General features: G+C 57.4%; 1 protein-coding gene across 5 annotated transcripts; it reads right to left on the bottom strand.

Annotated features, from left to right (window-relative positions):
* Positions 1-8,771: 8,771 nt before the first annotated feature.
* Positions 8,772-23,645, bottom strand: OSBPL7 (oxysterol binding protein like 7). 5 transcript variants are annotated; one of them, XM_064583332.1, is made up of 24 exons: positions 23,492-23,629; positions 23,270-23,336; positions 21,993-22,147; positions 21,757-21,882; positions 21,519-21,572; positions 20,784-20,897; positions 20,327-20,437; positions 20,091-20,208; positions 19,647-19,750; positions 19,199-19,291; positions 18,982-19,114; positions 18,803-18,897; positions 18,518-18,613; positions 17,754-17,891; positions 17,102-17,195; positions 16,295-16,422; positions 15,893-16,030; positions 12,529-12,592; positions 12,354-12,432; positions 11,050-11,194; positions 10,804-10,948; positions 10,590-10,716; positions 10,271-10,393; positions 8,772-10,122 (listed from the first exon to the last, which is right to left on the bottom strand). In XM_064583332.1, the coding sequence occupies exons 1-24, from the start codon at positions 23,501-23,503 to the stop codon at positions 10,014-10,016; spliced, it is 2,568 nt and encodes an 855-aa protein (XP_064439402.1). In that variant the 5' UTR covers positions 23,504-23,629; the 3' UTR covers positions 8,772-10,013. The 5 variants fall into 5 exon arrangements, with proteins under 5 accessions (XP_064439402.1, XP_064439401.1, XP_064439399.1 ...); XM_064583329.1 differs by having other exon boundaries at positions 8,773-10,122; positions 16,175-16,422; positions 23,492-23,628; XM_064583330.1 differs by having other exon boundaries at positions 8,774-10,122; positions 16,175-16,422; positions 18,809-18,897; positions 23,492-23,627.
* Positions 23,646-23,780: the final 135 nt, after the last annotated feature.

Here is a 23,780-nt window from a genome sequence, read left to right as displayed (position 1 = left end):
GATGTTTATCATGTCTGAGGTCTTTTATACCTTCCTTTTTGTTTGAATATTTTTCTAGGGGGATATGTTACTTTCAGAATAAAAATAAATGGAGAGGGCGCCTGGGTGGCTCAGTCGGTTAAGCGACTGCCTTCGGCTCAGGTCATGATCCCAGGGTCCTGGGATCGAGTCCCGCATTGGGCTCCCTGCTCGGCAGGAAGCCTGCTTCTCCCTCTTCCATTCCCCCCTGCTTGTGTTCCCTCTCTCGCTGTGTCTCTCTCTGTCAAATAAAAAAATAAAATCTTAAAAAAAAAAATAAATAAATGGAGATAAAATGTTCCTACCCTTAAACCAGGGGTTGCAAACCAGGACTGCACATGAGAATCACCTGAGGAACATTTTCAAAAATAACAAGACCCAGGGGTGCCTGGCTGGCTGTCAGCAGACTGTGTGACTCTTTTTTTTTTTTTTTTAAGATTTTATTTATTTGACAGAGAGAGACACAGCGAGAGAGGGAACACAAGCAGGGGGAGCGGGAGAGGGAGAAGCAGGCTTCCCGCCGAGCAGGGAGCCCGATGTGGGGCTTGATCCCAGGGCCCTGGGACCATGACCTGAGCCGAAGGCAGACGCTTAACGACTGAGCCGCCCAGGCGCCCCGACCATGTGACTCTTGACCTCTGGGTGGTGAGTTCAAGCCCCACCTTCCGTGGTGAGCTTACTTAAAAAACAAAACAAAACAAAACAAACAAACAAAAAAAAAAAAAACGCAGGGCCAGGCCCCACCCAGGGCCTTTTGTAAAACTTCTCAGAGCAGTGGAATCTGCAGCCAGGCTTGAAACCACTGCATTAGATCTAATCATTCCATTTTCAGTAATTTAGCCTAAGAAGTCAGATGAGGATAAAGATGCAAGGATTTTCATTACTATATTATTATGATATATATATATATATATTTAAAGATTTTATTTATTTATTTATTTGACAGAGAGAGAGACAGCTAGAGAGGGAACACAAGCAGGGGGAGCGGGAGAGGGAGAAGCAGGCTTCCTGCGGAGCAGGGAGCCCGATGCGGGGCTCGATCCCAGGACCCTGGGATCATGACCTGAGCCGAAGGCAGACGCTTAACCATCTGAGCCACCCAGGCGCCCCCTTAAAAATAAAATCTTTTAAAAGAAAAAAAAGATGGGGCACCTGGGTGTCTCAGTAGGTTAAGCGTCTGCCTTTGGCTGGGGTCATGATACCAGGCTCCTGGCATGGAGCCCCATGTCGGGCTCCCTGCTCAGTGGGGAAATCTGCTTCTCCCTCTGCCCCTCCCCCTGGCTGTACTCTCTCTCTGTCAAATAATTAAATAAAATCTTGAAAGAAAGAAAGAAAGAAAGAAAGAAAGAAAGAAAGAAAGAAAGAAAGAAAGAAAGAAAGAAAGAGAAAGACCCTCCCTGGGATATGAGATTGTGAGCTATTTGTATTTTTGCTTTTCTCTTTTTGTTATTTTCTAATTGTCCAACAATGAACATGCATTATTTTTAACAGGGGTGAAGAGGGGTAAAACAAAAGTCTTGTGCGGGGCGCCTGGGTGGCTCAGTCGTTAAGCGTCTGCCTTCGGCTCAGGTCATGATCCCAGGGTCCTGGGATCGAGCCCCGCATCGGGCTCCCTGCTCAGCGGGAAGCCTGCTTCTCCCTCTTCCACTCCCCCTGCTTGTATTCCCTCTCTCGCTGTGTCTCTCTCTGTCAAATAAATAAATAAAATCTTAAAAAAAAAAATCTTGTGCTATGTTGTCTTTTTAAAAAGATTTTTTAATGTATGTATGCATTTATTTATTTAGAGTATGGGAGTGGGAGCAGGGGGAGGGGCAGAGGGAGAGAGAGAATCTCAAGCAGACTCCCTGCTCAGGGTGGAGCCCCACATGGAGCCCAACCCCGGCTCCCATCCGGACTTGATCCCACAAACCTGAGATCATGCCCTGAGCCGAAATCAAGAGTCAGATGCTCAACCCACTGAGCCACCCAGGTGTCCCTATGTCGTCCTTTTAAAGAAATACAAGGAGAGCATGAAGGATGCCACGAATTCCATTTGGCGGCATCTTTGACACCATGAGCAAAGCTCCCCCCGCCCCGAAGTTGAAAAAATTTATGGACAAGAAATTATCATTGAAATTAAATGGTGGCAGGGATTCCATACCCTTATGAATCTTGTCCTAAATGAACGTGTGGAGATGGCAGCTAGTGGGAACAGAATAATGGGGTGGTAATACGAGGAAATAGTCTCATCATTTTAGAAGCCTTGGACCGAATGTAAACAATGAGTGTGTTCAGCGGAAAAATCAACTGCTTCCACATGTCCCCTCTCCATAACACCTGTTTTACTACGGTATAAAAATCAGGTCATGTGCATTTTCTGTTGAACTTTTTTGTCAAATAAACATTTGTAATAGTAAAAAAAAAAAGAAGAAAGAAAAAGAAAGAAAGAAGAAAGAAAGAAGAAAGAAAGAAAGAAAGAAAGAAAGAAAGAAAGAAAGAAAGAAAGAAAGAAAGAAAGAAAGAAAGAAAGAAAGAAAGAAAGAAAGAAAGAAAAAGAAAGAAAGAAAGAAAAGGAGAGGAAAGAAAAGAAATAGAAGGAGACACTCACAACCTAGAAAGAGAACTTGGTCACCACCTCCTCTCCAGACACGGGGCCCTAGATTATTCTGCCTTCAGACATCCCTGCACCCACACCTCTTGTTCTCACCCCCTGTGGCTCTTCGGCCGCATGCTTCCCCTTTTCCATCCTCCCCTCAGCCAGGACACTCTTTTTCAGATGGTCATCCCCGGACACACCCAAAAGCCATGGAGATGGAGGAGGGGGCGAGGGGTAGAGGGTGTAGTGTTGGGGAGGGGACCCGCCTTCGTGTGAGCGGAGACTCCGGCCCCCTCGGTCCCGGCCCGGAGCCGGGGCTCCCCGCGCCCTCCGTCCCGCGTCGCAGCCGGGCTTCCCCGCCGCGGGGCCCCCGGGTCCGAGGACGGCCGCCCCGCCACCCCGCGCGTCCCGAGCGCGGCAGCCCCGCAGCCCTGCAGCCCGGCTCCGGGGCAACCGGGGCAACCGGGGCAACCGGGGCAACGGGCAGAGGCGCCCGAGGACGCGGCGCGCCCGCTCCCTCCGCGCTCGGGCGTCTCCGGTCCTCGGGCTCCGCCCCGCGGCCACCGGGCCGGCTGCAGCCGATCGCCGGGCTGGGCGGCGCGGCTCTGGGCCCCGGGCTCCCGCGACGCCGGCCGGCCGCACGCGCCCCGGTCCCGCGCCGGCCCCGGCCACCCGGTGGGGGTGCCCGCGCGCGCGCTGCAGGTGATGCCCGGGAGCACCTGCCCACTTCTGCCCCGTCGACCTTCACCTTGGCCCGCCGGCCCTTGCTGGCCTTGAGGACTGTCTGGCGGGTTTTCGCCAGGTGTCCCGGGGCGTGGGGGGCGGGGGGGCGGCAGGAGCTCCGCGGCCCGGGGCCCCCTAACTAGGGAGGGGATCCGACAGCTCACGGACAGAAGGATGCTGTGTTCTGTCTCAGAGACGGGTGGTGAGGGCGCCACAGAGTTGAGGGGTGCTGCCCCCTCTCCCTTGACCCATGTGTGAGCCTCCTCACCATTTGGGGGAGATGCTTTGTATCTTTTCTTGGCAAAAGTATTGGGAAGCTTAGGGCAGCAACTGGCGTCCGCGCAGCCACACTTGGAACTCGGCTTCCCTGTCTCAGGAAGGACCTGCCGCTGCCAGGGGGTGGGGTGGGGGGCTCCTGTGCGGGGGCAGGGGAGCCTGGGGCGACACTGGCCACCGTTGCCTGGTGCTCCCCTGCTGGCACAACGCTGAGACCCAAGTTCTCCTTTGACAAAGGAGAGGAAAACCCAAGGAGGGGCTGGACTCTTAGGATTATGGCCACTCTGCAAAGGAAAAACGGGGAGAAACTGCAGAGCCAGGCCCGGAACTCAGACCCCCTGGCTCTTAGTCCGGTGCTCTCCCCTGCCCACCCTGCCTGGCAGGCAGCAGAAGGGAAGTGCGGTGGCCTCTGGTGGCCCAGCTAGGAGGGGGGAGGCTACCCTGTGCCTGAATGCCTTGCTAATGACAGAGAAGTGAGAGAGGGCCAACGGGACCTGCCTTCCCTGCCTCCCGCCTTCGCTGGCTCTCTCCAGGGGTCCTCGCTGAGTTGGCTTCCCGCACCAGCCAAGCTGGCCCTGGCCCAGCTTCCTTTTCGTCCCTAGTCTCATCCCTCCCAGGAGGCCACAGGGGGACCCTCCCCCCCATACCCTTCAGGAGCACTACGCAAGGGATCTTCTGAGGCCTGCCCTTAACATTGGGAGGGCCCAGGACAGGAGTAAAACATGGGCCCATATATCCTATGCTAAATACTGAAAGATGACAAACCGAGCTAATAGCTTACACTGTGTTCTGTCTTCCAGCCTTCACAAAATATGACTTCATTATGACCGGAGAAGGCTGGTTGGAATTTAGGATTCTCACACTCTCCTGAGCTCCTCGCCAGTGTAGGGAGACCTGGCCCTAGGCTAATGGCTGACCCCCACATCTGTCATGCATCAGGAGGGGGCAAACGCAGTGGCGGGCACAGTCAATCCTTGACAGGGTGACCTGGGAAAGATCTAGAGGTTGATCAGGAATTCCAGGGTCCAGGTATCTAGAATGTTATCTGTGAGGGGTCGGTAGCACATTCCCTCAGCCCCTCGGATCCTAGCCCCATGAGGCACTGTCATGGGCCCCGCTCCAGTGTGTCATGGTTTTAGGGGCTGCAGAAGCGGGAGGAAGCGGGAGGGGTGTTAGTGGAGACGGAGAAGGTTCTCTTCTGATGGCTCTGTTGGGGGGGGGGGGGGTCCTGGGCCAGCTGTCCTTGGCAGGCAGTTACCTGGCAGGGATGAGGCAGAGGGGGCCTGACCACTCTCCCCCAGCCCACCTGGGCAGCTGCTAGGAGTGGCGGGGGACACCTGGGTCTCCCCGAGAAGGGGTTTCCTGACCTAGTGTTCTCTGAAAAGTGTAGGGGGCCAGTGGTTGAGTGCACTGGTGGTCTGCTGGAATGTGGGCAGGACAGTGTCTACACCGTCACTTATCACTGCTGAGCCGCGCCCCCGCCACTGCCAGATTCCTGGGGGCCTCTACTCGGAGTGGACGGTGGGTGCAGCCATCTGCCCGGTGGGCTCAGGATGTGCCTGAATTGGTCCTTTCAAGAGACCCAGGCGCCCTCTGGAGGATGCTGGAAGAATTTCACCACCTTGGTTCTGGTCGCACAGGCTCTGAAGCCAACTCTCATCCCCATTCCCTCTCCTTCCTGCTCGGGACCGACCTTCTGATTTCTTCTTCCACCCCCACCTTTCCCATAACCCACCTCCCCATCATTTCGAGAGGCCCCTCATATTAGGAACCAGGAGGACCCAGCATCCTTAGGGTCCTGGCATCATGGGGCTAAGTGACGGCGGTTTGGGCTTACCTGGGGTTGCTGAAGGTGCTTCCAGAACCCTAGTGTATATGGAGGGAGTCCTTTCTGCAAACTGAGGATTTTGTACCATGGTGTCGGTCAGGAGCTGTGGGCACCCACCATTGCTCCCACGACTTGTCTTTCTTCTGCTGCAGAGTGGGGGGGGGGGGTGGCCCACACCATCCGTCTCAGACACACGCCATCGGAAGCAGGGAGGCAGGTTGGCCTCCTTCCACTGTGAACACCCACTCCAGCTTCAGGGGGATCAGGCCCTCACCCTGATCTCAAGGAGGGGATGTGAAGTGCCCGTGAGAATTGCAGAACCCAGCATATAACAAATCCATTCAACCCCCTGCACCAAACTCTAGCTCAGCTTCTAGAAGCATAGGGCTTGTTGGAGAGAATTTAGTGTTCATTCTGCCAAACACCTCCTGATAGGCCCCTGATTTACCTTTCTGAGAACATTTCCCTAAAAGGGTTTATGATGATGACTCCTTCCTCTGTCCCTTTGAGGTATACACGTATCTCCTACAACTCAGGAGTGTCTTTCTCAAGGACCTGAAAGCCATTCCTTTGAAATGTGATCATCAGGAAGGATAGGGCCTGTCTCCCAGTCTCTGTGGGAGGATAGAATCCAGCCTTTGATCATCGCCAGCTAGAAGGCACCCCTGGCCTAATTGCATTTACACCGGCCAATCCTTTGTCATTTATCACTTCTCTGACTACGGGAGCCCCCCCTCGCCCCTCCCTCCTTCCTTGAGATGCCGTGTCACCTCTGCGCGAATCGAGCCAAGCTCAGCTCTTCCCCCCACTGTCAGTGGTTACTGAATAAAATCTGTTTTCACCCCTTTAATGTCTGGCTGTGTTTATCTTTGACACCTAGCTCCCTGGCTGGCTCAGCAGTCTTTCCCTTCTCTGGTTTATTATAAACACATATGCATACACCCCCAAACCACCCTTTATTCAGAAGATTCCGGAAATTTGGAGGTTATAAGTATTCTTGGCCTTTTTGGCCCTGGCAACCCAGGTGTCCCCATCAGCTATTCAATGGCTAAATTGAAAAAGACCATTTTTACCTCTCTCTGGATGGAGAGGTTGGGGTCGGAGGGCCCAAAGTTGGTGAGGTGAGGACTGACACCTCCTGTCCACCTCCCTCTCCCTCTGCCACCATTGTTGGGCCCGTGTTTCCCTGCTTCTCAAGCTCTGACCTTTACTCATCCAGGGAAGCAGGTCCCTGGATTTACAAACCAGGTACATGCCTCGCACCTTCCCCAAGATGAGATGTGGGGCCACTAGGCCCATACTCCTCCCCTTTGCCCTATGCCCGCCATATCCTCCAACCCAGACTGGGGGTCCAGGTCTGTGGGGGGCTGCCCCAAGCCCAGTGGTGAGCAGTGCTCCTGTGTGTCCCGGACTAGACTGAGATAGGCTTGAGAATGGAGCCCACTATTCCTTCGTCAGACCAGACTTGAGCACCCACACACCCATCTTCCTGGCTTCTGAAAGGTGGCCACAGTCCTCTGGACCCACAGCTGCTTTGGGCCCTGTACATCCTGTCCCCAGAGCACAGCCCAGGGCCAGAACTCCGGACTCCCCCAGGCCTGGCCTGAGCGCCCTGGCAGTGAGGACCCACCAAACCTGAGCCGGAGGAGGGGGTTTCTAAGAAGACAACAGTCCTCCAGCAGAGAATGCCCCAACAGGAGCAAAACCAATCTGAACCATCTTCCTGCCAGGGAGTTGGCACCCGGGGCTGGGAGAGGATGCTGGTCAGGCCACCGAGGGCCTGGTTCCTGTGGGCAAAGAAGTTAAAAAATAACTTTGGAATTTGGTCTGTTCGAAACCCTGTTTCTCAAAATATGTGCGAGTAGAACATGTGCTGGTCAGTCAGGTGCTGTGTTGCTCAGGGTGGAAAGGGGGAGGGGGGAGGGCAGTGGACCTTGGATTTAAAAATCCTCAATGTGTGCCTGCTTTGGTTTTTTTTGGAATGGGTTGAGGTTCTCTCTGGTACATGGTGTCAGGATGAGTGTATTTGTTTTGACTTTCACACCCTCGAAATAAACTGTGGAAATGGGAGGGGGAGGGGAGAAGAAAAGGAGTAAGGTTGGAAGGGCTGCCATAGTTCAGGGGTCCCCTCTGTTCTTGCCATACACACACCCCCCCACCCAGAGAATGTGTGACTTGCTCTGGGCACATCCATCAAACCAGAGCCGGGCTTGGGGGCCTGTTGTCGCAGTGAGACAGGGTGAGGGGCTAAGGGACAGCTAATGAAATCCGGAGCCTGGGCCACTTCCCATACATTCTCCTCTGACGGAAGAGAAGCCGAATGAAGGAACGAAGTCTCTAAACTGAAAGGGAAGGCACTTGACTGAGACCACACAGCTGTGGTAACAGAGCTGGGATTTGGACTCAGTTTTGGTTCGGGTGGGGGAGCAGAACTTGTTCTCTGGTCCCTTCTAAACCCGGCCCCCAACTTCCACCTCTCCTTGGACACTCATCAGTCTGGGGGGGGGGGGAGACCTGACCACGGATTCTGGGTGCGGGGGTCAGCACTCTATGCCAGAGGGGGGCAGGGACCACACAGTTTTCAGCCTGGTTGAGAGTGTACTCGGTACTCGGTGCTTTCGGGACTCGGAAGCAATGGATGTATTTGAAACAGGCATGAGGCAGCCTATCTCCTCTTTTAAAATATCACCCTATATTATGTTGAGTGAAATAAGTCAAACAGAGAAAGACATGTATCATATGACCTCACTGATATGAGGAATTCTTATTTGCAGGAAACAAACTGAGGGTTGCTGGAGTGGGGGGTGGGGTGGGAGGGATGGGGTGACTGGGTGATAGACACTGGGGAGGGTATGTGCTCTGGTAAACGCTGTGAATTGTGCAAGACTGTTGAATCTCAGATCTGTACCTCTGAAACAAATAATGCAATATATGTTAAGAAAAAAAAAAAAGAAGAAGAAGGTAGCAGGAGGGGAAGAATGAAGGGGGGGAAATCGGAGGGGTAGATGAACCATGAGAGACGATGGACTCTGAAAAACAAACTGAGGCTTCTAGAGGGGAGGGGGGGGGATGGGTTAGCCTGGTGGTGGGTATTGAGGAGGGCCCATTCTGCATGGAGCACTGGGTGTTATGCACAAACAATGACTCATGCCACTTCATCTAAAACTAATGATGTAATGTATGGGGATTAACATAAGAATTAAAAAAAATAATAATAATAAAAATAAAAATAAAAAAATAAAATATCACCCTAAAAGTCAGCATTAGAACGGCTTCAAGGCGATAATCCAGGTAAGGGTTGCTAAAGGCCCAGCCTAAACCAGGGGCAATCCAGAGAAGGAGCCAGAGCTGAGGCATCTGAGACAGAATGGACAGGGTGTGAGGATTAAGGCAGAGAGAAGACATGGGATGTTTAGTCCGGGTGAGTGGGTAGCTGTGGGCCTTCACTGAACTCGAGCATATGTTTTTTATTCTTATTTATTATTTATAACATGGGATGGGGAGGGGCAGAGGCAGAGGGAGAGAGAATCCCTTGAGTGGGGCTCAAGCTCACGACCCTGAGATCATGACCTGAGCCGAAGTCAAGACTCAGACGCTTAACCCACTGAGCCACCCAGGCGCCCCGAGGTTATGTGTTTTTAAATGAATGGTCTCAGGCCAAAATTTGGGACGGTCTTTATTGGAGCTTGGAATGTCACTGCGATTCACCTTCCCCAGAGGCAGACCGTGTGGAAATGGGCCGCAACGGTGGCGGACACGCGGCACGGGCCGTCTGGGCTACGTGGGGGACCCTGCTCGCCTGCAAGCAGTACATGGGCACACGCACACACGCACATACTCCTACACAAACTCACACTCACGCGTGCTCACTCACTCCCAGGGGGTCTGAGGCCAGGCGCCCTGCCTGCTCCATTGGCTCCCTGCCTCTGGGACAGGCCTCTTCCACTCTGGGGGGAACTGCTGAGCTGCGACGGAAGGAAACCGCTCGAGGACAAGGCCGAAGGAGCTGGAAGCCGCAGGCATTTAGCAGTTTGGGAGAAGGGGATCCAGGAAGATGGGAGAGATTGCCAAGGACCAAGCAAAGGGAGCCCCGCCGGGCCAGAGCATGGGGCAGAAGATGCTGGAGAGGGGCATGGGAGGGACAAGGGGTGGAAGAAAACGCCATCTCTTCTCCTTCACTCACTCCAACTGCACAGCTGGGGCCAGAGCCCTGGGCACAGGAAGCCTGGGGAGCATCAAGGGGTCCCCTGTGTCCTAGGAAGGCACTAAATGGGGAACAGATCCTGGAGAGCCTCGAGTCTCCCCCAAGTACCCCAAGGGGGACAGAAGGGGAAATGACGGAGCGAGAAGGGGCTTACATGCTGGTTGTCCAGGGAAACGAGACTGGGGAAGCACAGATCCTGCTTCCCACCCCAAACAGGGGGTGGGCAATGGGCTGAGAGGCAGCCCCTCTGGCCGGCAGAGGGGACGGAGCCAGAGCTGCCCCTTTGGTCTCCAGGGCAGTGAGCGGGGGAGCCTGGCCTCACCCATGTGTCCGTGGGGGGGCAGAGGCAGGAAGGAGGAATCCGAGCCTCCTGCCCCCGAGGGCCGGGGCTACCAGAGCACGGCCCCGTCCAGGTTCCCATAGCCTGGCTCGGCCCGAAGCCTCCAGTACGTGTTGTTAGTCACCCACCACTCCTTCCCACTGCTGTCTGTCTGCCGCCTGGGGGAAGGAGAGGGGTGAACAGGCAGAATTAAGGCCAGGGTTCCCGGATGCTGCCTCCCACAGCTGTGCCCACCCCCCCATGCCCCCGCTCAGGGAGCTGGAGGGGAGCCTGGATGGCAGAGACCCTGGGAGAGGGCAGAGGTACCTGAAGAAGCGAGCCTGGTGGACGATGTTGTTCTCCTCCATCACTCTGCGCCTGTCCCGCTGAAGCTGCTCGATCCTTCTCTTCTGGGCCTCAGCAGCCTGTATGTTCCCCTCCTCCAGGTACCTGAGCTTCCAGACAGCAGTCAGCGGAACTGCCTCCTCCAGACCCAAGGCCTCTATCCCCTGCCCAGCTCCCTCCACAGAGGACCCATCTCCCTGAGGCAACTCCAAGAAGGAAGGGCAGGCCCAGCTCTGTGTGGAAACCCATGTCGGGGAGGGAGGAGCCCACGGTTCCAGGGTGAGGCCTGCCGGACACTGACCTCTGGTCTGGCCGGAGCCGCGTGTCCGTGGAAGGCAGAGACCGTTTCAGCTCTGCCGTCAGCTCATTCAGCTCCAAGGCAAACTGAGTGAAGCCGAAGTTTCGCTCATGGTCTGGGGGCATTGAGTCTGGGGGGAAGGCAAGGGGCTGGGGCAGGTGGACCGTGCCAGAGCCACCCTCACCCCTGCCCAGCCCTCCCCGACCGCCCCACTCACTGGGTTTCCAGATGCACTGACCGCCCGGCAGGGTCCCCCGGTAGAGCCCCTCGTGCCACTTCCCAGAGAGTCGGTGGAGGACGCGGCCACTCCGGCTGAACACGGCACCCTGCACCTCGTGGATGTTGGAGCTCCAGTACTTGGCCTGGGGTGGGGGTGGGGGCAGGGCACTTAGGGGTGTGCCCCTCCCCTTCCCCCAGGTGAGCCGCTGGGGGCGGACAGGCAGGGTCAGGGTGGCGTGCCCACCTTGCAGAAGGTGATCTTGCAGTGGCAGGAGCTGTCCTGTGTGTTCCGGATGAGCACCTCCCCATAGTGCTCGATCCAGCGCTGGCCACTCAGGATGTTGTGAATGCAGGACGTCACCTTGTTCCACTCAAAGTGGTCCCCGAACCTGAGAGAGACAGAGCGGGGGAGGGCAGCTGGCCGGCCCTGGGGTGCAAATGCCACCCTGAGCCAGGGAGCGGGTCGTGGGGGTCTGTGGAAGGAGCACGGGGGTCCTGGTTTTGCCTCTGCCGTGAAGGAGGACGTATTTATCAAGCAGAGCAGCCTTCGCAGAAAATTTTGAGCCAACACGTCTCCATTCATTTGATAAATCTCCTGAGGGCCTAAGTCATGGGAATAAATACATAGACAGGGTCCCTGCCCTTAGGTGCCAGGGACCAGGGTAGCTCTGTTCACATATATTATTACCCAGTTCACTTCCCACTTCTCCTGGGTACTACTCACTACTCTTATTTTATAGAAGAGCAGACTCAAGGCCCTGGGGCATCAAATCTCTTCGCTGCTTGCATTATTATTTTTTTTTTTTTTAAAGATTTTATTTATTTATTTATTAGAGAGCGAGCGAGAGAGAAACAGCATGAGAGAGGAGAGGGTCAGAGGGAGAAGCAGGCTCCCTGCTGAGCGGGGAGCCCGATGCGGGGCTCGATCCCAGGACCCTGGGATCATGACCTGAGCCGAAGGCAGTCGCTTAACCAACTGAGCCACCCAGGCGCCCTGCTTGCATTATTATTAAGTGGCAGAATCAAGACTCCCAGCCAGGACTTCTGACTCTGAAGTCCAGGAGCTTCCCGCTTGTGCACTGGCCTCTAGCTGACGCCTGGCCCATGCCGGCTAAGCCCGCTCCCCCTCTGGCTGCAGTCCCCACTTCTAAAACGACATGAGCTAATGAGGGTGTTTCAAATGTGGCTTGTGATTGGCCCTGAGGTCAGTTTAGGTTTCTGTGTGTGTGTGTGTGTGTGTGTGTGTGTGTCTGGGTGTATCCGGGCATTGGCTTGAAGTCTCAAATGCATTTCTCACTGTGAGTCATGGTCAAAAAGTGTGAAAGCCACTGCATCAGATGACCCTGATGAGCCCTTCCCGCTCTACTATGCTAAGATTTTTCACCTTTCTTTATACACAACACTGTAAATACGGGTGTAAAAGGTACAGACACTGCCCTGGCTCAAGCAGTCTCAGGCCAGACCTTTCTATCCTGTCCCTACTACCTCGCCACACCAGCCTGGAGGACAGCCTGTGGGCCCGGCCGCCGAGCACTTAGGAATACTCACCTGGGCAGGCTGACGTTGACCGTCCCCACAGGCACAATCTCTAAGGATTTGCCCCAGAACTTGTTCTTCCACTTCATGTCTGGAGAGGGAGAGGGAGAAATGAGACCAGAGAGTATTCTAGCACTCCACGTGCCCTTCACCGCCATGTCCACCCCCCATGCCCCCCACTCCTCACCTTGCCAGAAGACGAAGTTCTCAGACTCCGCGTGGCACGCCGAGATGGGGGGGTGGTGGGAGACCTTGTGAGCAAAGAAGGGCTCTTGATGCTGCCCCTGAGGACTGTGGGGTCTGCTCCTGACCCCACGGCTTCCCGAAGCCCCTGACCCCCATTCCCAGTTCCCCTTCAACCCAGAAGACCAGTTAGTTCCAGGTCTCTTGCTTCTGTTGTCCTTTCTTTTCCCATGAGGCCTCACCTTCCCCCTTCTCATTCACACCCCCGAGAGCCCCAGAACCCCGGTTCCAGCCTGTGAAGTCTTCTAGCAGTGATGGCTGCGGCCCCCTCCTGCACCCTGCCTGGAAGCTAGCCCTGCCGAGGACCCTCTCTCCCCTCATCGTCTTCTCCCTCACCATTGTCACAGCCTCCACACCACAGCCCTGGAAAAACCTGGCCTTGTCCTCCTTGGAACGGCTCCGTATCTGGAACTTGAACTCGGGTAGCCCACAGCCCACAGCCTGGGAAAGCTGGCCTCTCTCCCCATTCCCTGTGGCCCCTGGCTCCTCCCAAGACATCCAGCTGCTCTGCTTTGTGGTGGCCCGTCAGCCCTGGCTTCACCTCCGTCCCCCCTGGTTGAGATTGCTCTGTCACCTGCACCCTCTCACCCGGCACCCTTGACAACCTGCTGCCACCACCTGCCACAACGCTTAGCGTCGATTGGCCTCCTCTGTGCCCACCCCTGGCTCCCTGCTCTTTAGACACAGCCACTGGGCCACAGAACACACAGTACCCACTGGGATCTTTTCATTCTACGCTGTGTCCAGCCCTGGGCCCAGTTCTCCTCCGGGGACCGACACCCAAACCATCCCCTTCACACATTAAGCCCCCACAATCAGAGGGAGAGCAGAGCTGGCGACTCCTTCCACCGACGTATGGCTCCCACCCTGACTCCAGTCCCCCGAAACCCACTGCCAGGCCCAGCCCCCCTCCTCCTCCTCCTGCCGCCTCGCTCCCCTTCCTGTGGGCTTCCTCCCTCCCCAACCCCCCTGCCCTGCAGCCTTTCCCTCTCCATTTCTCTTTCTCCCTGAATAGAAATATCTCCTGTTTCTTCCGTCTTAAGCAAGAGTAAACCTTGGAGCACCTGGGTGGCTCAGTCAACTAAGAGCGTCCGACTGTTAGTTTCGGCTCAGGTCATGATCTCAGGGTCCTGAAACTGAGACCCGCGTCTGGCTCCGCACTCAGCGCAGAGTCTGCTTGTCCCTCTGCTCCTCCCCCCTGCCCTTCTGCCCTTCTCTCTATCTCTAAAATAAATAAAATCTTAAAAAAAAAAAAAGATTCCACCTTTCTGAGGGAGGAATCCGTCATGTCTTTTTTTTTTTTTTTAAGATTTTTACTTATTTGACAGAGAGAGAGAGAGAGACAGTGAGAGAGGGAACACAAGCAGGGGGAGTGGGAGAGGGTGAAGCAGGCTTCCCGCCGAACAGGGAGCCCGATGCGGGGCTCAATCCCAGGACCCTGGGATCATGACCTGAGCCGAAGGCAGACGCTTAATGACTGAGCCACCCAGGCCCCCTGGGAGTCATTTTCTACTGTACTATTGGACTATGTTAACTTTTCACTATGTTTTCAAAGACACTTAAAATCTAAGGTGCCTGGGTGGCTCAGTCAGCAGGGAGTCTGCTTCCCCTCACCCTCTGCGCCTCCTCCTGCTCATCTTCTCTCTCTCTCTCAAATGAATAAATAAAATCTTTTAAAAAACCAAAAACACTTAAAATCTAAACAAACAAAAAACCTGCTTCAACTCTTTATCCCCACCTCTGGCTGAAACCCTCTCTCCCTCTTCTTTCCCTCCAGGTAAAATTTTTTGGAAACAATTTGCATTTGTCTCTATTTTAATTTAATCTAATTTTTTAAAATTTATTTTTTTTAATTTTTTTTTTGAGAGAGAGAGCTCACATACAAGGGGGGGGGGGTGAGCAGCGAAGCCCCACACAGGGCTTGATCTCATGACCCTGAGATTATGACCTGAACTGAAACCAAGAATCAGTCGTTTAACTGACTGAGCCACCCAGGTGCCCCTAATTTTATTTTTTTAAGTAAGCTCTATGCCCAACATGGGACTTGAACTCACAAGCCTGAGATCAAGAGTCACATGCTCTACTGACTGAGCCAGCCAGGCGCCCCATTTAATTTTAAGTAGCACTTTTCTCTATTTTACTTCTTTTTACTACACACCCACTGTAATCCAGGCTCGGCCCCCAGCCTTCCTCTGAAACATCCCTCACTCAGTAAACCAACGACACTTTTTGAAGTCCTGTGGACCATCTGCCCACCCCCTCACCTCAGAGCTCCTCCGCCTTCCCTGCCCACCCTCCTGTCCAGACCCTCCCCGCGGAGCAGCCTGTGACATCATCCGTCCTCTAAGCTGGTGACTCCCAGGTCTGTTAGCCCCACCCTGTGCCCCCCAAGGAGCTCCATGCCCACGTGGTCCAGGGCCTACTGGACATCTCCCCATGGAAGTCAAGCCCACATGGATAAGGAGTCGCCCTAATTCAGTCACTCTCCTCTCGTCCTTTCCATCTTGCTCACTGGCACGGCCACACAGCCGTCGAATCCCCCAAACCAGAAATTCAAGGCCACCTCCGACTTCTCCCTCCCATCGACCCCCTCCCCTATCCCTTACGCGTGACAACATTCTGTTGACCACCGAGTCCTGTCGAGAGCGACACATACACAGCTGCCGAATCCACTGTCCACGCAATCCGGCTGCTAGCGACCAAGTGCAGGCCCTCAGCAGCTCTTACAGGGGTGACCTTCTCTGACCCATCCGCATGCGACCGCCTGAGTGCTCTTGATAGAGTGCAATTCAGAGCCTGTCCCTCTACGGCCGAAAACCCTCCGACGACTCCCCATCGCCTTCGGGATTTGAGAACAACCGCTTCGCTCACAGGGCTCCTCAGGGTTTGGCCCTGTCTGTCCTTCCAGCTGCGTCTCTTACTCTTCCTAAACATGCTCCATCTGTTCCTTTACACTGTCTGGAGCATCCCGTTCTCCACGCCCTCCCAGCCCGTACTCCTGGTGCCCGTCAATTCCTCCCTCAAGACTTAGCTCAGGATCAGCCCCCAGAGCCTGCCTTCCCGGGTAGGGCTGAAGAGCGGCCTATGAGCTTCCGGGCTCCCGGCTCTAGAACATGGCCCTGTAAAACTCCCTGGGTCAAGTCGGCCCGCACACTCGGCAGGGGGCTCCCCGGAGCAGAGAGCCCCGAGCGCCACCACCATGCAGCCCAGTGCCTGGCGCAGAGCCGGCCACCCCGCGCTCTCCCCCAAGCCCTGACCCCTCCGAAGCCCCGGCGCTTCCCGGCCCCAGGCCCCCATGAGGCCCACACCTGCTCACTGATGAAGCGGAAGCCCCGGTCAGGCCGCTCACACTCGTAGGTCTCCCCCAGGACGGGGTTGAAGGGCTTACAGCCTGCTCGGTGGTACGTGGACGAGTAGGCAGACACGGCAAAGGCCGCGATGTACACCTGCAGGGGGGAGGGCAGGGAGATGCCGCTGGGGGGGAGGGGGTCAGAGAAGGGGAGGTGCCACCCCACGGCAGGCAAGGGCTGGGGGGCCCCAGGTGGAAGTCCGGCAGCGAGGAGGGGGCCGGCCGGGAGTGGGCGGGGTACCATGCGCTCGCAGGGGTCGGCCGTGCGGCTGGCCTGGTCCAGGAGGCAGCTGTACTCCAGCTCCTCGCACAGCCGCTGCAGGGTGTTGAGCGGCTCGTTGAGCTGGACGGGCATGGACACCTTGGACAGGTCCTTGCCGATGTTGTTCCGCAGTATGTTCCACAGGCTCACGTCGGCTCCTGGCCCACTGGCTGCTGGCAGGCAGCGGCGACGCGGGGGCCCTGCAGCTCTCCCTGGAATACATGCCCCTGGGGCCCACCCGGCCACGTCACTCTCCCTCTGGGTGCGGCACCCAGACCCAGCAGGGGCACAGGCCAGCCCCGAGGTGCGCCCCCCCCAGAGGGGGCTCCTAGATAGACTCACTCCCAAGCCCCCTCTGGACTCGGGGCAGGGTGGGGCAGCTGGGGAGCCAATTGCAGACAAGCTCCTGGGGGATTTAGGGGGGGCAGCGGGGCTGAGAACCACTCCGAGAGGGCGGTCCCCACTGGGGAAACCCTGCACCCCAGAAGCCCCTCCTGAGCCCCCCACCCTTATCATCAGCTCCGCACCATAAACACAGAAACCGATGTCAGGATATAGATTATTCGGCCCATTTTGTAGGTGAGGAAGCAGGCTCCAAGAAGTAAAATGACATGTCCAAAGCCACACTGGTAAAGAGTGGCAAGGTGGGAGCTTCTGCCTCTGTATCAGGCCCTATGCGAACCTTCTCAGGCCTGAGCCGGACCCACCCCCGGAGCCACTTCTGGAACATTCTGTAGCTCACAGCTTAGCCTTCCTCATCTCCTAGGGTCACTTCTGGAGTCAGCACCCAAAGCTGTCAGCGCACCAGTCACCCCAAGAGACTGCCTCCCAAGGGGCCTGGGCTGTGGGCAAACACCATTTCTACCTGTTCCCCAGCGCCCCCATGGCTGCACACCCAGCGGGCACCTTTCTGATAGTGCTCAGCTCCCCTGGGGTCCAGCACCTCCTCGGACAGGCTGGTGGTGATTTCACTGGTGCACGACTCCTCCTCCTCTGAGCCCTGGCCGGGACAGATGAGAGGCTGGGCAGACTGGGCCTCCCCGGGCAGCTGGGCAGTGCCCAGGGCCTGGCAAGACTCTGCCCAGCCAGTCCTTTGATGAGAAGGGGGAAGACATGTATTTGGGTGGGTGGGGGGGCTCTGAGCCCTAAGACCGGCATCAGGGAGTGTGCCCTGCCACTTTGGGAGGGGGACGCCTGGCCCTCTCACTTTGGGGAGAAAGCTCAGGGACTTGGTGGTACACAAGGACAGGGCAGCAGGGCATTGCTGAGACCCCGGGTCCAGGGCAGGGGTCAGGGGAATGCTGGGGCCGACGGGCTCTCAGGAAGATGGCGGGTGGGACTGAGGCAGCCGTCTTGCTGGAGAACCAACGGGGATAAAGCACATCGAACTGGAAGAAGGGTCCCCAGCAGAGATTTCTGAGCAGGGACACCAACCCAGCAGGTCCGGACGTGTTGCCAGAGATAGCAGCCGAGGCGTTAGAAAGGATTTGGGAATCTACAAATTCTAGTCTCTCTGGACCCCATCCCAATTTTCCCAGGCCTCCCCCCACCACCTCACCTCATTTTCAGAAGAGCTGGCAGAGAGGAGAACCTCACAGGCATCAAAGAACTCTGTGTGGGACTCAGCGAGAGACAGGACGCTGCTCTGGGACAGCTGGGGGTTCAGCTCCCGCCCCTTCATGTACAGAGCTTCTTGCTGTGGGAAGGATGGGTGTCAGGCAGGGGAGAGAACACAGTGGAATAGGAAGGTGTGACGGAAGGAACTGGGAGCAAGGAGACACAGGTTCCCCACAGCCGCTCACCCTGCCTGGGCGCTGACTCTGAGCCGAGCTCCAAGGTTTCCGCGTGTATTAACACAATCCATCCTGATGCTCACCCTATGCAGCAGGCGCAATTATGAGCCCCCACTTTGCAGATCAGGACACTGAGGCTCAGGGTCACAAAGCGGGCGTGGAATGGAGCTAAACTGAAACCCATGGAGCCCGGCCCCAGAGTCTGTGCCAGCTCAGCCAACCAACAATCCGCAATTGTGGGAGCCTGGGTCCCCATCGGTCAGATTCTTTGAGTCTCCGTATCCTCCACCATGAACTTGAGGGTAAGGATCATGGCCTCATAGGACCCAAAACTAAAGGTAAAAGCACTCTGCACACACTGGCCAGGCAGGAATGACCACGATGAGGTTGCTGACAGTGTTACATGAAAGGGTTGGAGCTAGGACTTCTGGCCCTGTTTTGGGTCTGAAGACCAACGGTGCCTTCACTTCACTTCCCCGAGGAAGAAGATGCAGGAGAAAGGGTCCCCACAGCCCAGCCTGGCTCCTACCTCCTCGGGGTTGAGGGAGCTGAAGGAGTCTGCAGTGGTGTCCGAGGAGACGGAGAGCGAATGGAGGCGCCTCGGGCCAGCGGAGGCCTGGGAGACCTGCAGGGAGAGGGTGAGGGGCCAGGGGCCAGGAGGACAAAGCCCTCCCCACCCCACCACACTGATCTCTGCACAGATTGCCTCTGCCAGCCACTCTCGCCCTGGACCCAGCTCTGCTCTCACCCCCAGGCCTGCGGGCCTCGGCCTCAAGCCCTCTCCTCCCACGGCTCCCCGGTCCCTGAGCCTCACCCCCACCTGTGACAGCTCTGAACCCTGGTGCAGGTCCCTCAGTTGGTCCCACTCGGCGGTCAGGGCAGCCAGGACGCTGCTGAGGGAGTTGTGCACTGTAGGGGCAGGGGCAGGCGTCAGACTCCTCTTCCTCTCCCTCCCCCTGCCTGCTCCCTGCCGCCCCTCCCGCATGCACTCACCCTTCTGGGCCAGGGCCCAGAAAGTACGCTGCAGGTGGGCATAGTCTGGGGGCGGCAGCCCGCGGGGGCCTGAGGGGTCCCGGGACTCCAGGTAGCGAGACAGGTTGGGAACAGAGCCGTGGAGACGACCAACCTGTAGGTGAAGGGCAGGGGTCAAATGTGACAGCCTCCTTCAGGGCATCCCCCCCGGCGACTTCAGGTCCACGCCCCAGCTCACCCGTCCAATGGTGTCGTCCTTGGCAAAGCTCTGTGTGCACCACATGCGGCTGGTCCGCTTCCCCTTCCTGGGTCTCTCGGTTGTCACTGAGGCCTGGCACATGGAGGGGGGTTTCACTCAGGGAGAAGGGCAGCAACCATGAAAGCCAGGAGAGAGGCAGATGGCCCCGGAGGGGGGCACAGAGACATCTGACATCGCAGAGGAAGAAGACAGACGCCCCAGTAGATGAGTAGGCACAGCAGGCAGGGGTCGGCCCCAAGGGGCAGAGACGCGACCCTGAGACAGTCTGGACATGCGAGGTGAGTCAGCTAGGCCGATGCATGGCTCTCCAGGGAGTTGCAGTATATAAGGGGGCCTGGGGATCTGTCCCAGGGAAGCGGTGGGCATGCAGGCATCAAGCGGGAGAGGCCCCTGGGTAGGCCCCTGCTTCCTCCCCGCCGGCCCTCACCTGGTGCGTGGGGATAACTGGGGCTGAGGGGATTCGGTGCAGGGACTCCAGGCTCTGGAGGAGTCTGTGTAGTTCCTGGAGCTTCCCCTGACACTCAGACAGCTCTGCGGGAAGAATGAATGAGGAAGTCCCTCTCCCAACACTAACCGGGTACCCCAAAGTCCGTCCCTCAGCTTCCCTTCCTCCTCCCAACACTTCACCCGGCAGCCATAGAAACCCTGACCCTGGATCCCCCTCTTCGGCTCGGGAGCCCAAAGCAGTTCCCACGTCTCAGCCTGGGTCTGGCCTCACACCGGTCTCCTGAGAGGGCTGGCACGCCAACCCGCACTGTCTCCACAACACACCTCAACTCTGCTGCCTCCGCACGGACTGACTCTGTCCCCACTTGCTGGCACTTCCCTCTCCTGGGCCAACATCATAGGCGCAGTGCCACGGGCCCCTCACCATGAGAGCAGCGGTCTAGCCCATCACTGTCCCTTGGCCAGGAAGACACCTTCTCCCGAGGTCCAGCCCCAGGTGGAGCCGAGGCGCTGGTATCTGCTGGAAGCTGGGCACCAGGAACCTGCGGGGTGCATCAAGGGTGAGGCGGGACAGTGCCCACATCCCTGGGTCTCATGATTCCCTGAAGCCACCACCCCTGGGTGCCCCTGTCACCTGCCCCCACGCAGGGCCCTTCTTACCTTCCGGTGAGTGGTGCCGGGCAGCGAGCCTCGGGGCATGTCCAGGCGCTGGGCCAGGCGGTGGGCACGAAGCTGGGCCACCCAGCTCTGGAACAGGTCCTGGGATTTGATCTGCAGAGGCGATGGAGATGGGGAGGGAAGCATGAAAGGAAGGACTGCTTCACTGGGGCAGGAAGTCAGGGCTCTGATCCCCAGGCAAGTGGTCTCTCCCTGTGGTCCCCAGCTTGTGCTAAGGCTCCTTGCGGGGAGGCAGAGCCCAGGAGTCTGAGCGCTTAGCTCTGTGCCCATTTACAGAACAACCAAGAAGGCGGTTTGCCGTTGGCCATTGTATATGATGGGAAAGCCCTTGCTGTCGACCTCAGGGACAGACCCTCAGCCCCCGCCCCTCTCTCCGGTGTGCCCTTGTGTCTCCGCCAGGCTGGGACCCAAGCCACCACTTGGCTCCCAGGAATGTCACCTTGAGGTGGTAGATGTTATCTTCGGTGTCAAGGTCAATGCGCTGGGCCTTTTTGTTGATGGACATGACAGACAGTCGGACGTCAATGGAGCCATGAAGCTTCCCCTTGGTGATCTGGAGTGGAGGGTTAGCAGGGGGAAAATGGGACTGTTTTTAGGCCCCCGGGGACCATGGAGCCACCACCTTCCTGAGGTGACTCTAGGCTCCAGGGCCAGGCAGTGGGTTCACCCTCATCCCTGAGTCACAGCATCAGCAGGGACTTGTCAGCTGTCTGCCTGTGCACAGAACACCCCACTATGTCAAGTCACATACTGAACTCAAGGGAGTCACGGAGCCAGGAAAACTGCTCTCAGGAACCCGCAAGACCGAGAAGGCAAACACCCTCTCGGATGGTGAGCCTGAGCGTGTAGGCCTTCGGTTCCTGTTCCCAGCACAGGAACAGGACGAGGGCACGGATGAGAAAGCTCCTGCTTCCTGGACACTAATTTTTGTGCCAGGCACTGTCCCGAGGGCCCTCATCAAGAAGACTACCCTACAAACGGGGGGTCGTACTCTCTCCATCTTAGAGGTGAGGGAGTTGAGGCCCAGGGAAGGAACTTGCCCAAGACCCCACACCCAGAAATGGTGTAGCTGGGATCAGACCCTGCTCTGATGGATTCCAGAAGTCCCCCGCCTATTCGGAGCATTCTGGGGCCACACACATTCCCACGACCCCCAGCAGAGGCCCTGACTCACGTCTTGCCGAGTGGTTGCATAATGAAGGATCCCGTCCTCGAGCACAAAGTATCTCTGTGACGTGGCCCAGAAGGAACGAGAACCCAGGAGGCAAGAGGAAAGGGTATGGGGAGAGAGCAACCACACACATGGACTTTTCTTCTTCTCCACACACACAGCCCCTGTACTGCCCACACACTCTCCCATGTGCCCGTCCCACCCCTGCATCTGGCCCCTCCCTTGGCCCTGCCCACCCTACCTTGTGCCAGCCCTTCAGAGGCCACTTCCTTTTCTTGAGCAGGTGGCCTTCCTGCCTCTCCGGCATGATGCCCTCTGCTCCCAGCCTGCTCCGTGGCTCCTCCACCACCTCCCACAGCTCAGAGGCCTGCCATCCAGGACAGAGATGTAGGAAAGCAGCTGGGAAGGTGACCAAATCTGGCCCCCACTTTTGGGCCAAGTTCTATCCCCCTACTGCCTGCTTCCCCACCCTCAGACCTGCTGGGCACTGCTTGGCTTTGCAGACTGAGTGCTCTCGGCCAAGGAGTTAGGGACCCTCTCTTGGAAGTCCATGGAGAAGGGAGTGGCCACTCCCTGCCGAGAAGGTAGAACGGGGTGGAAGGAGAAGGATGTCACCTTGTCCTGAGGGGACCCTTGAAGCAAGAGAGAGATGCCATGAGCACAAACCCTGCTCTCACCTTCCCCACCTCCCACCCCTCCTGCATCGTCTGAGATAAGAGCTCACCCGCATCTGCTCACCTGCCAGGCCTCTCCGAGTTTGTCCCTTCCCCACCCTGGGCCGGTTTCCCTGCCCACACCCTCCAGCCGCGGCCACTGCTCAGAGAGGTGAACTAGCTGAACTAGCACGCAGCCCACAGGCCGGTGCCAAGAGTCCGCCCAGCCCCACCTTGGGCCCACACTCTCAGGCTCTAGGAAACACTCAGTGCTTTCTCTGGAGGATTCCCTGGGGGTGATCAGAGATGAGGCATGGGAGTGAAAAAAGAGACTCTAAAAAAGGACAGAGGAATTCAGAAAATGGACAAGCAAGATCTCAATCCAGCTTCTCTTCCTTTAGGACCCCTGGACATCCCTCCACCCTGCTGCCATCATGGGCTGTAGACGCCTCTGCCACGATGCCTCTGCAGAGTGCTCCTAACCCCTTCATCCCAACTCCCCACCAATCGGTCTCCAGATCCTCTATCTTCTGCATGGGGAAACTGAGGCCTGAAACAGCCCTCTCCCCATTGTTCCCTGTGCCTCTACCCTAGGATGCCCACCTGAGACCCTCAGACCCCCGCCGAAGCCTCCCTTCTATCATCCCAGTCCTTGGGGCTCCTGATAAGTACCCACCCAGAGAGAGCAGGGGACTGGGCCCATGGAGGCACCGTGTGCAGGAGAAGAGGTGGCCAAGAACATGCCACTGTCCACACAGGTCCCGCAGCAGTGCCCACAGGCACCCTTGGCACCAGCCCTGGCTGCCCTGGCTCCACGGGGAGATCAATAATGCATGAGGCTCTGAGTGTGTGAGACAGGGAAGGGACTGGAGGGGCGAGGCTGGCCCGAGGCTGGGCAAACAGCTCAGATCTTCCCATGGAGCCAGCAAGCACCTGAGGAGCCGAGGCCAGGAAGGGACAGGGACGCGGTGGGGTCGTGGTGGCCAAGAGGTCGGGACGGAGGGGCCCGGAGTGCAAGAGGCTAACCCAGGGTGGGGGGGCGGGTAAAAACTCCTGCATCTGGCCATTGAAAGTTCCCAAACTCTTCCGGTGTTTGGGTACCTCTGTGCCCTTTTCCTGGCCCCGGATGCTCCTGGCCCCTCACTGCTGGCGCCTGGAGGTGGAGGCTCTGCCAGGAGGTGGTACGGGGTCGAGGTGAGCCACGTTGGTGCCCCATCTCCACTTCCATTCCCACCCCCATCTCCGGAGGGGCAGACCCGCCAGCTTCAGGTGGGAGGAAGCCTGCCCGGGGGGTGTCAGCTGATGCCAGCGTGGTCCCCTTACCCCAGGGTCCATGGATGCCCGTGCTCCTTGGCCCGCGCACCGCTCTGCCTCTGAGTCACTGTCTCCGAGTGGCCCGCTCCCTCCTCACGGAGCTGAGCAGTGGCAGCAGCTGCTGCAGGAACCAGGAAGGAAGGAGACGTCGGAGCCTCCCCTCCAGCCGGATCTCCCCACCTCCCCCCCCTCCCCGGCCCCTCCTCCCGCCAAGCTCCGGGCGGCCGCTCAGCTCTGCCCCCCTGCTCCCGGGAGGACTCAGGGCTGAGCGGACTCCCCAGCACCGAGGTAGCTTGGG

The sequence above is a fragment of the Mirounga angustirostris genome, unplaced genomic scaffold, assembly GCF_029215605.1.
Source record: "Mirounga angustirostris isolate CCGP_5_RB_7025 unplaced genomic scaffold, mMirAng1.0.hap1 SCAF_17, whole genome shotgun sequence".
NCBI classification, from domain to species: domain Eukaryota; kingdom Metazoa; phylum Chordata; class Mammalia; order Carnivora; family Phocidae; genus Mirounga; species Mirounga angustirostris.
This window is presented reverse-complemented; position numbering and strand designations above follow the sequence as displayed.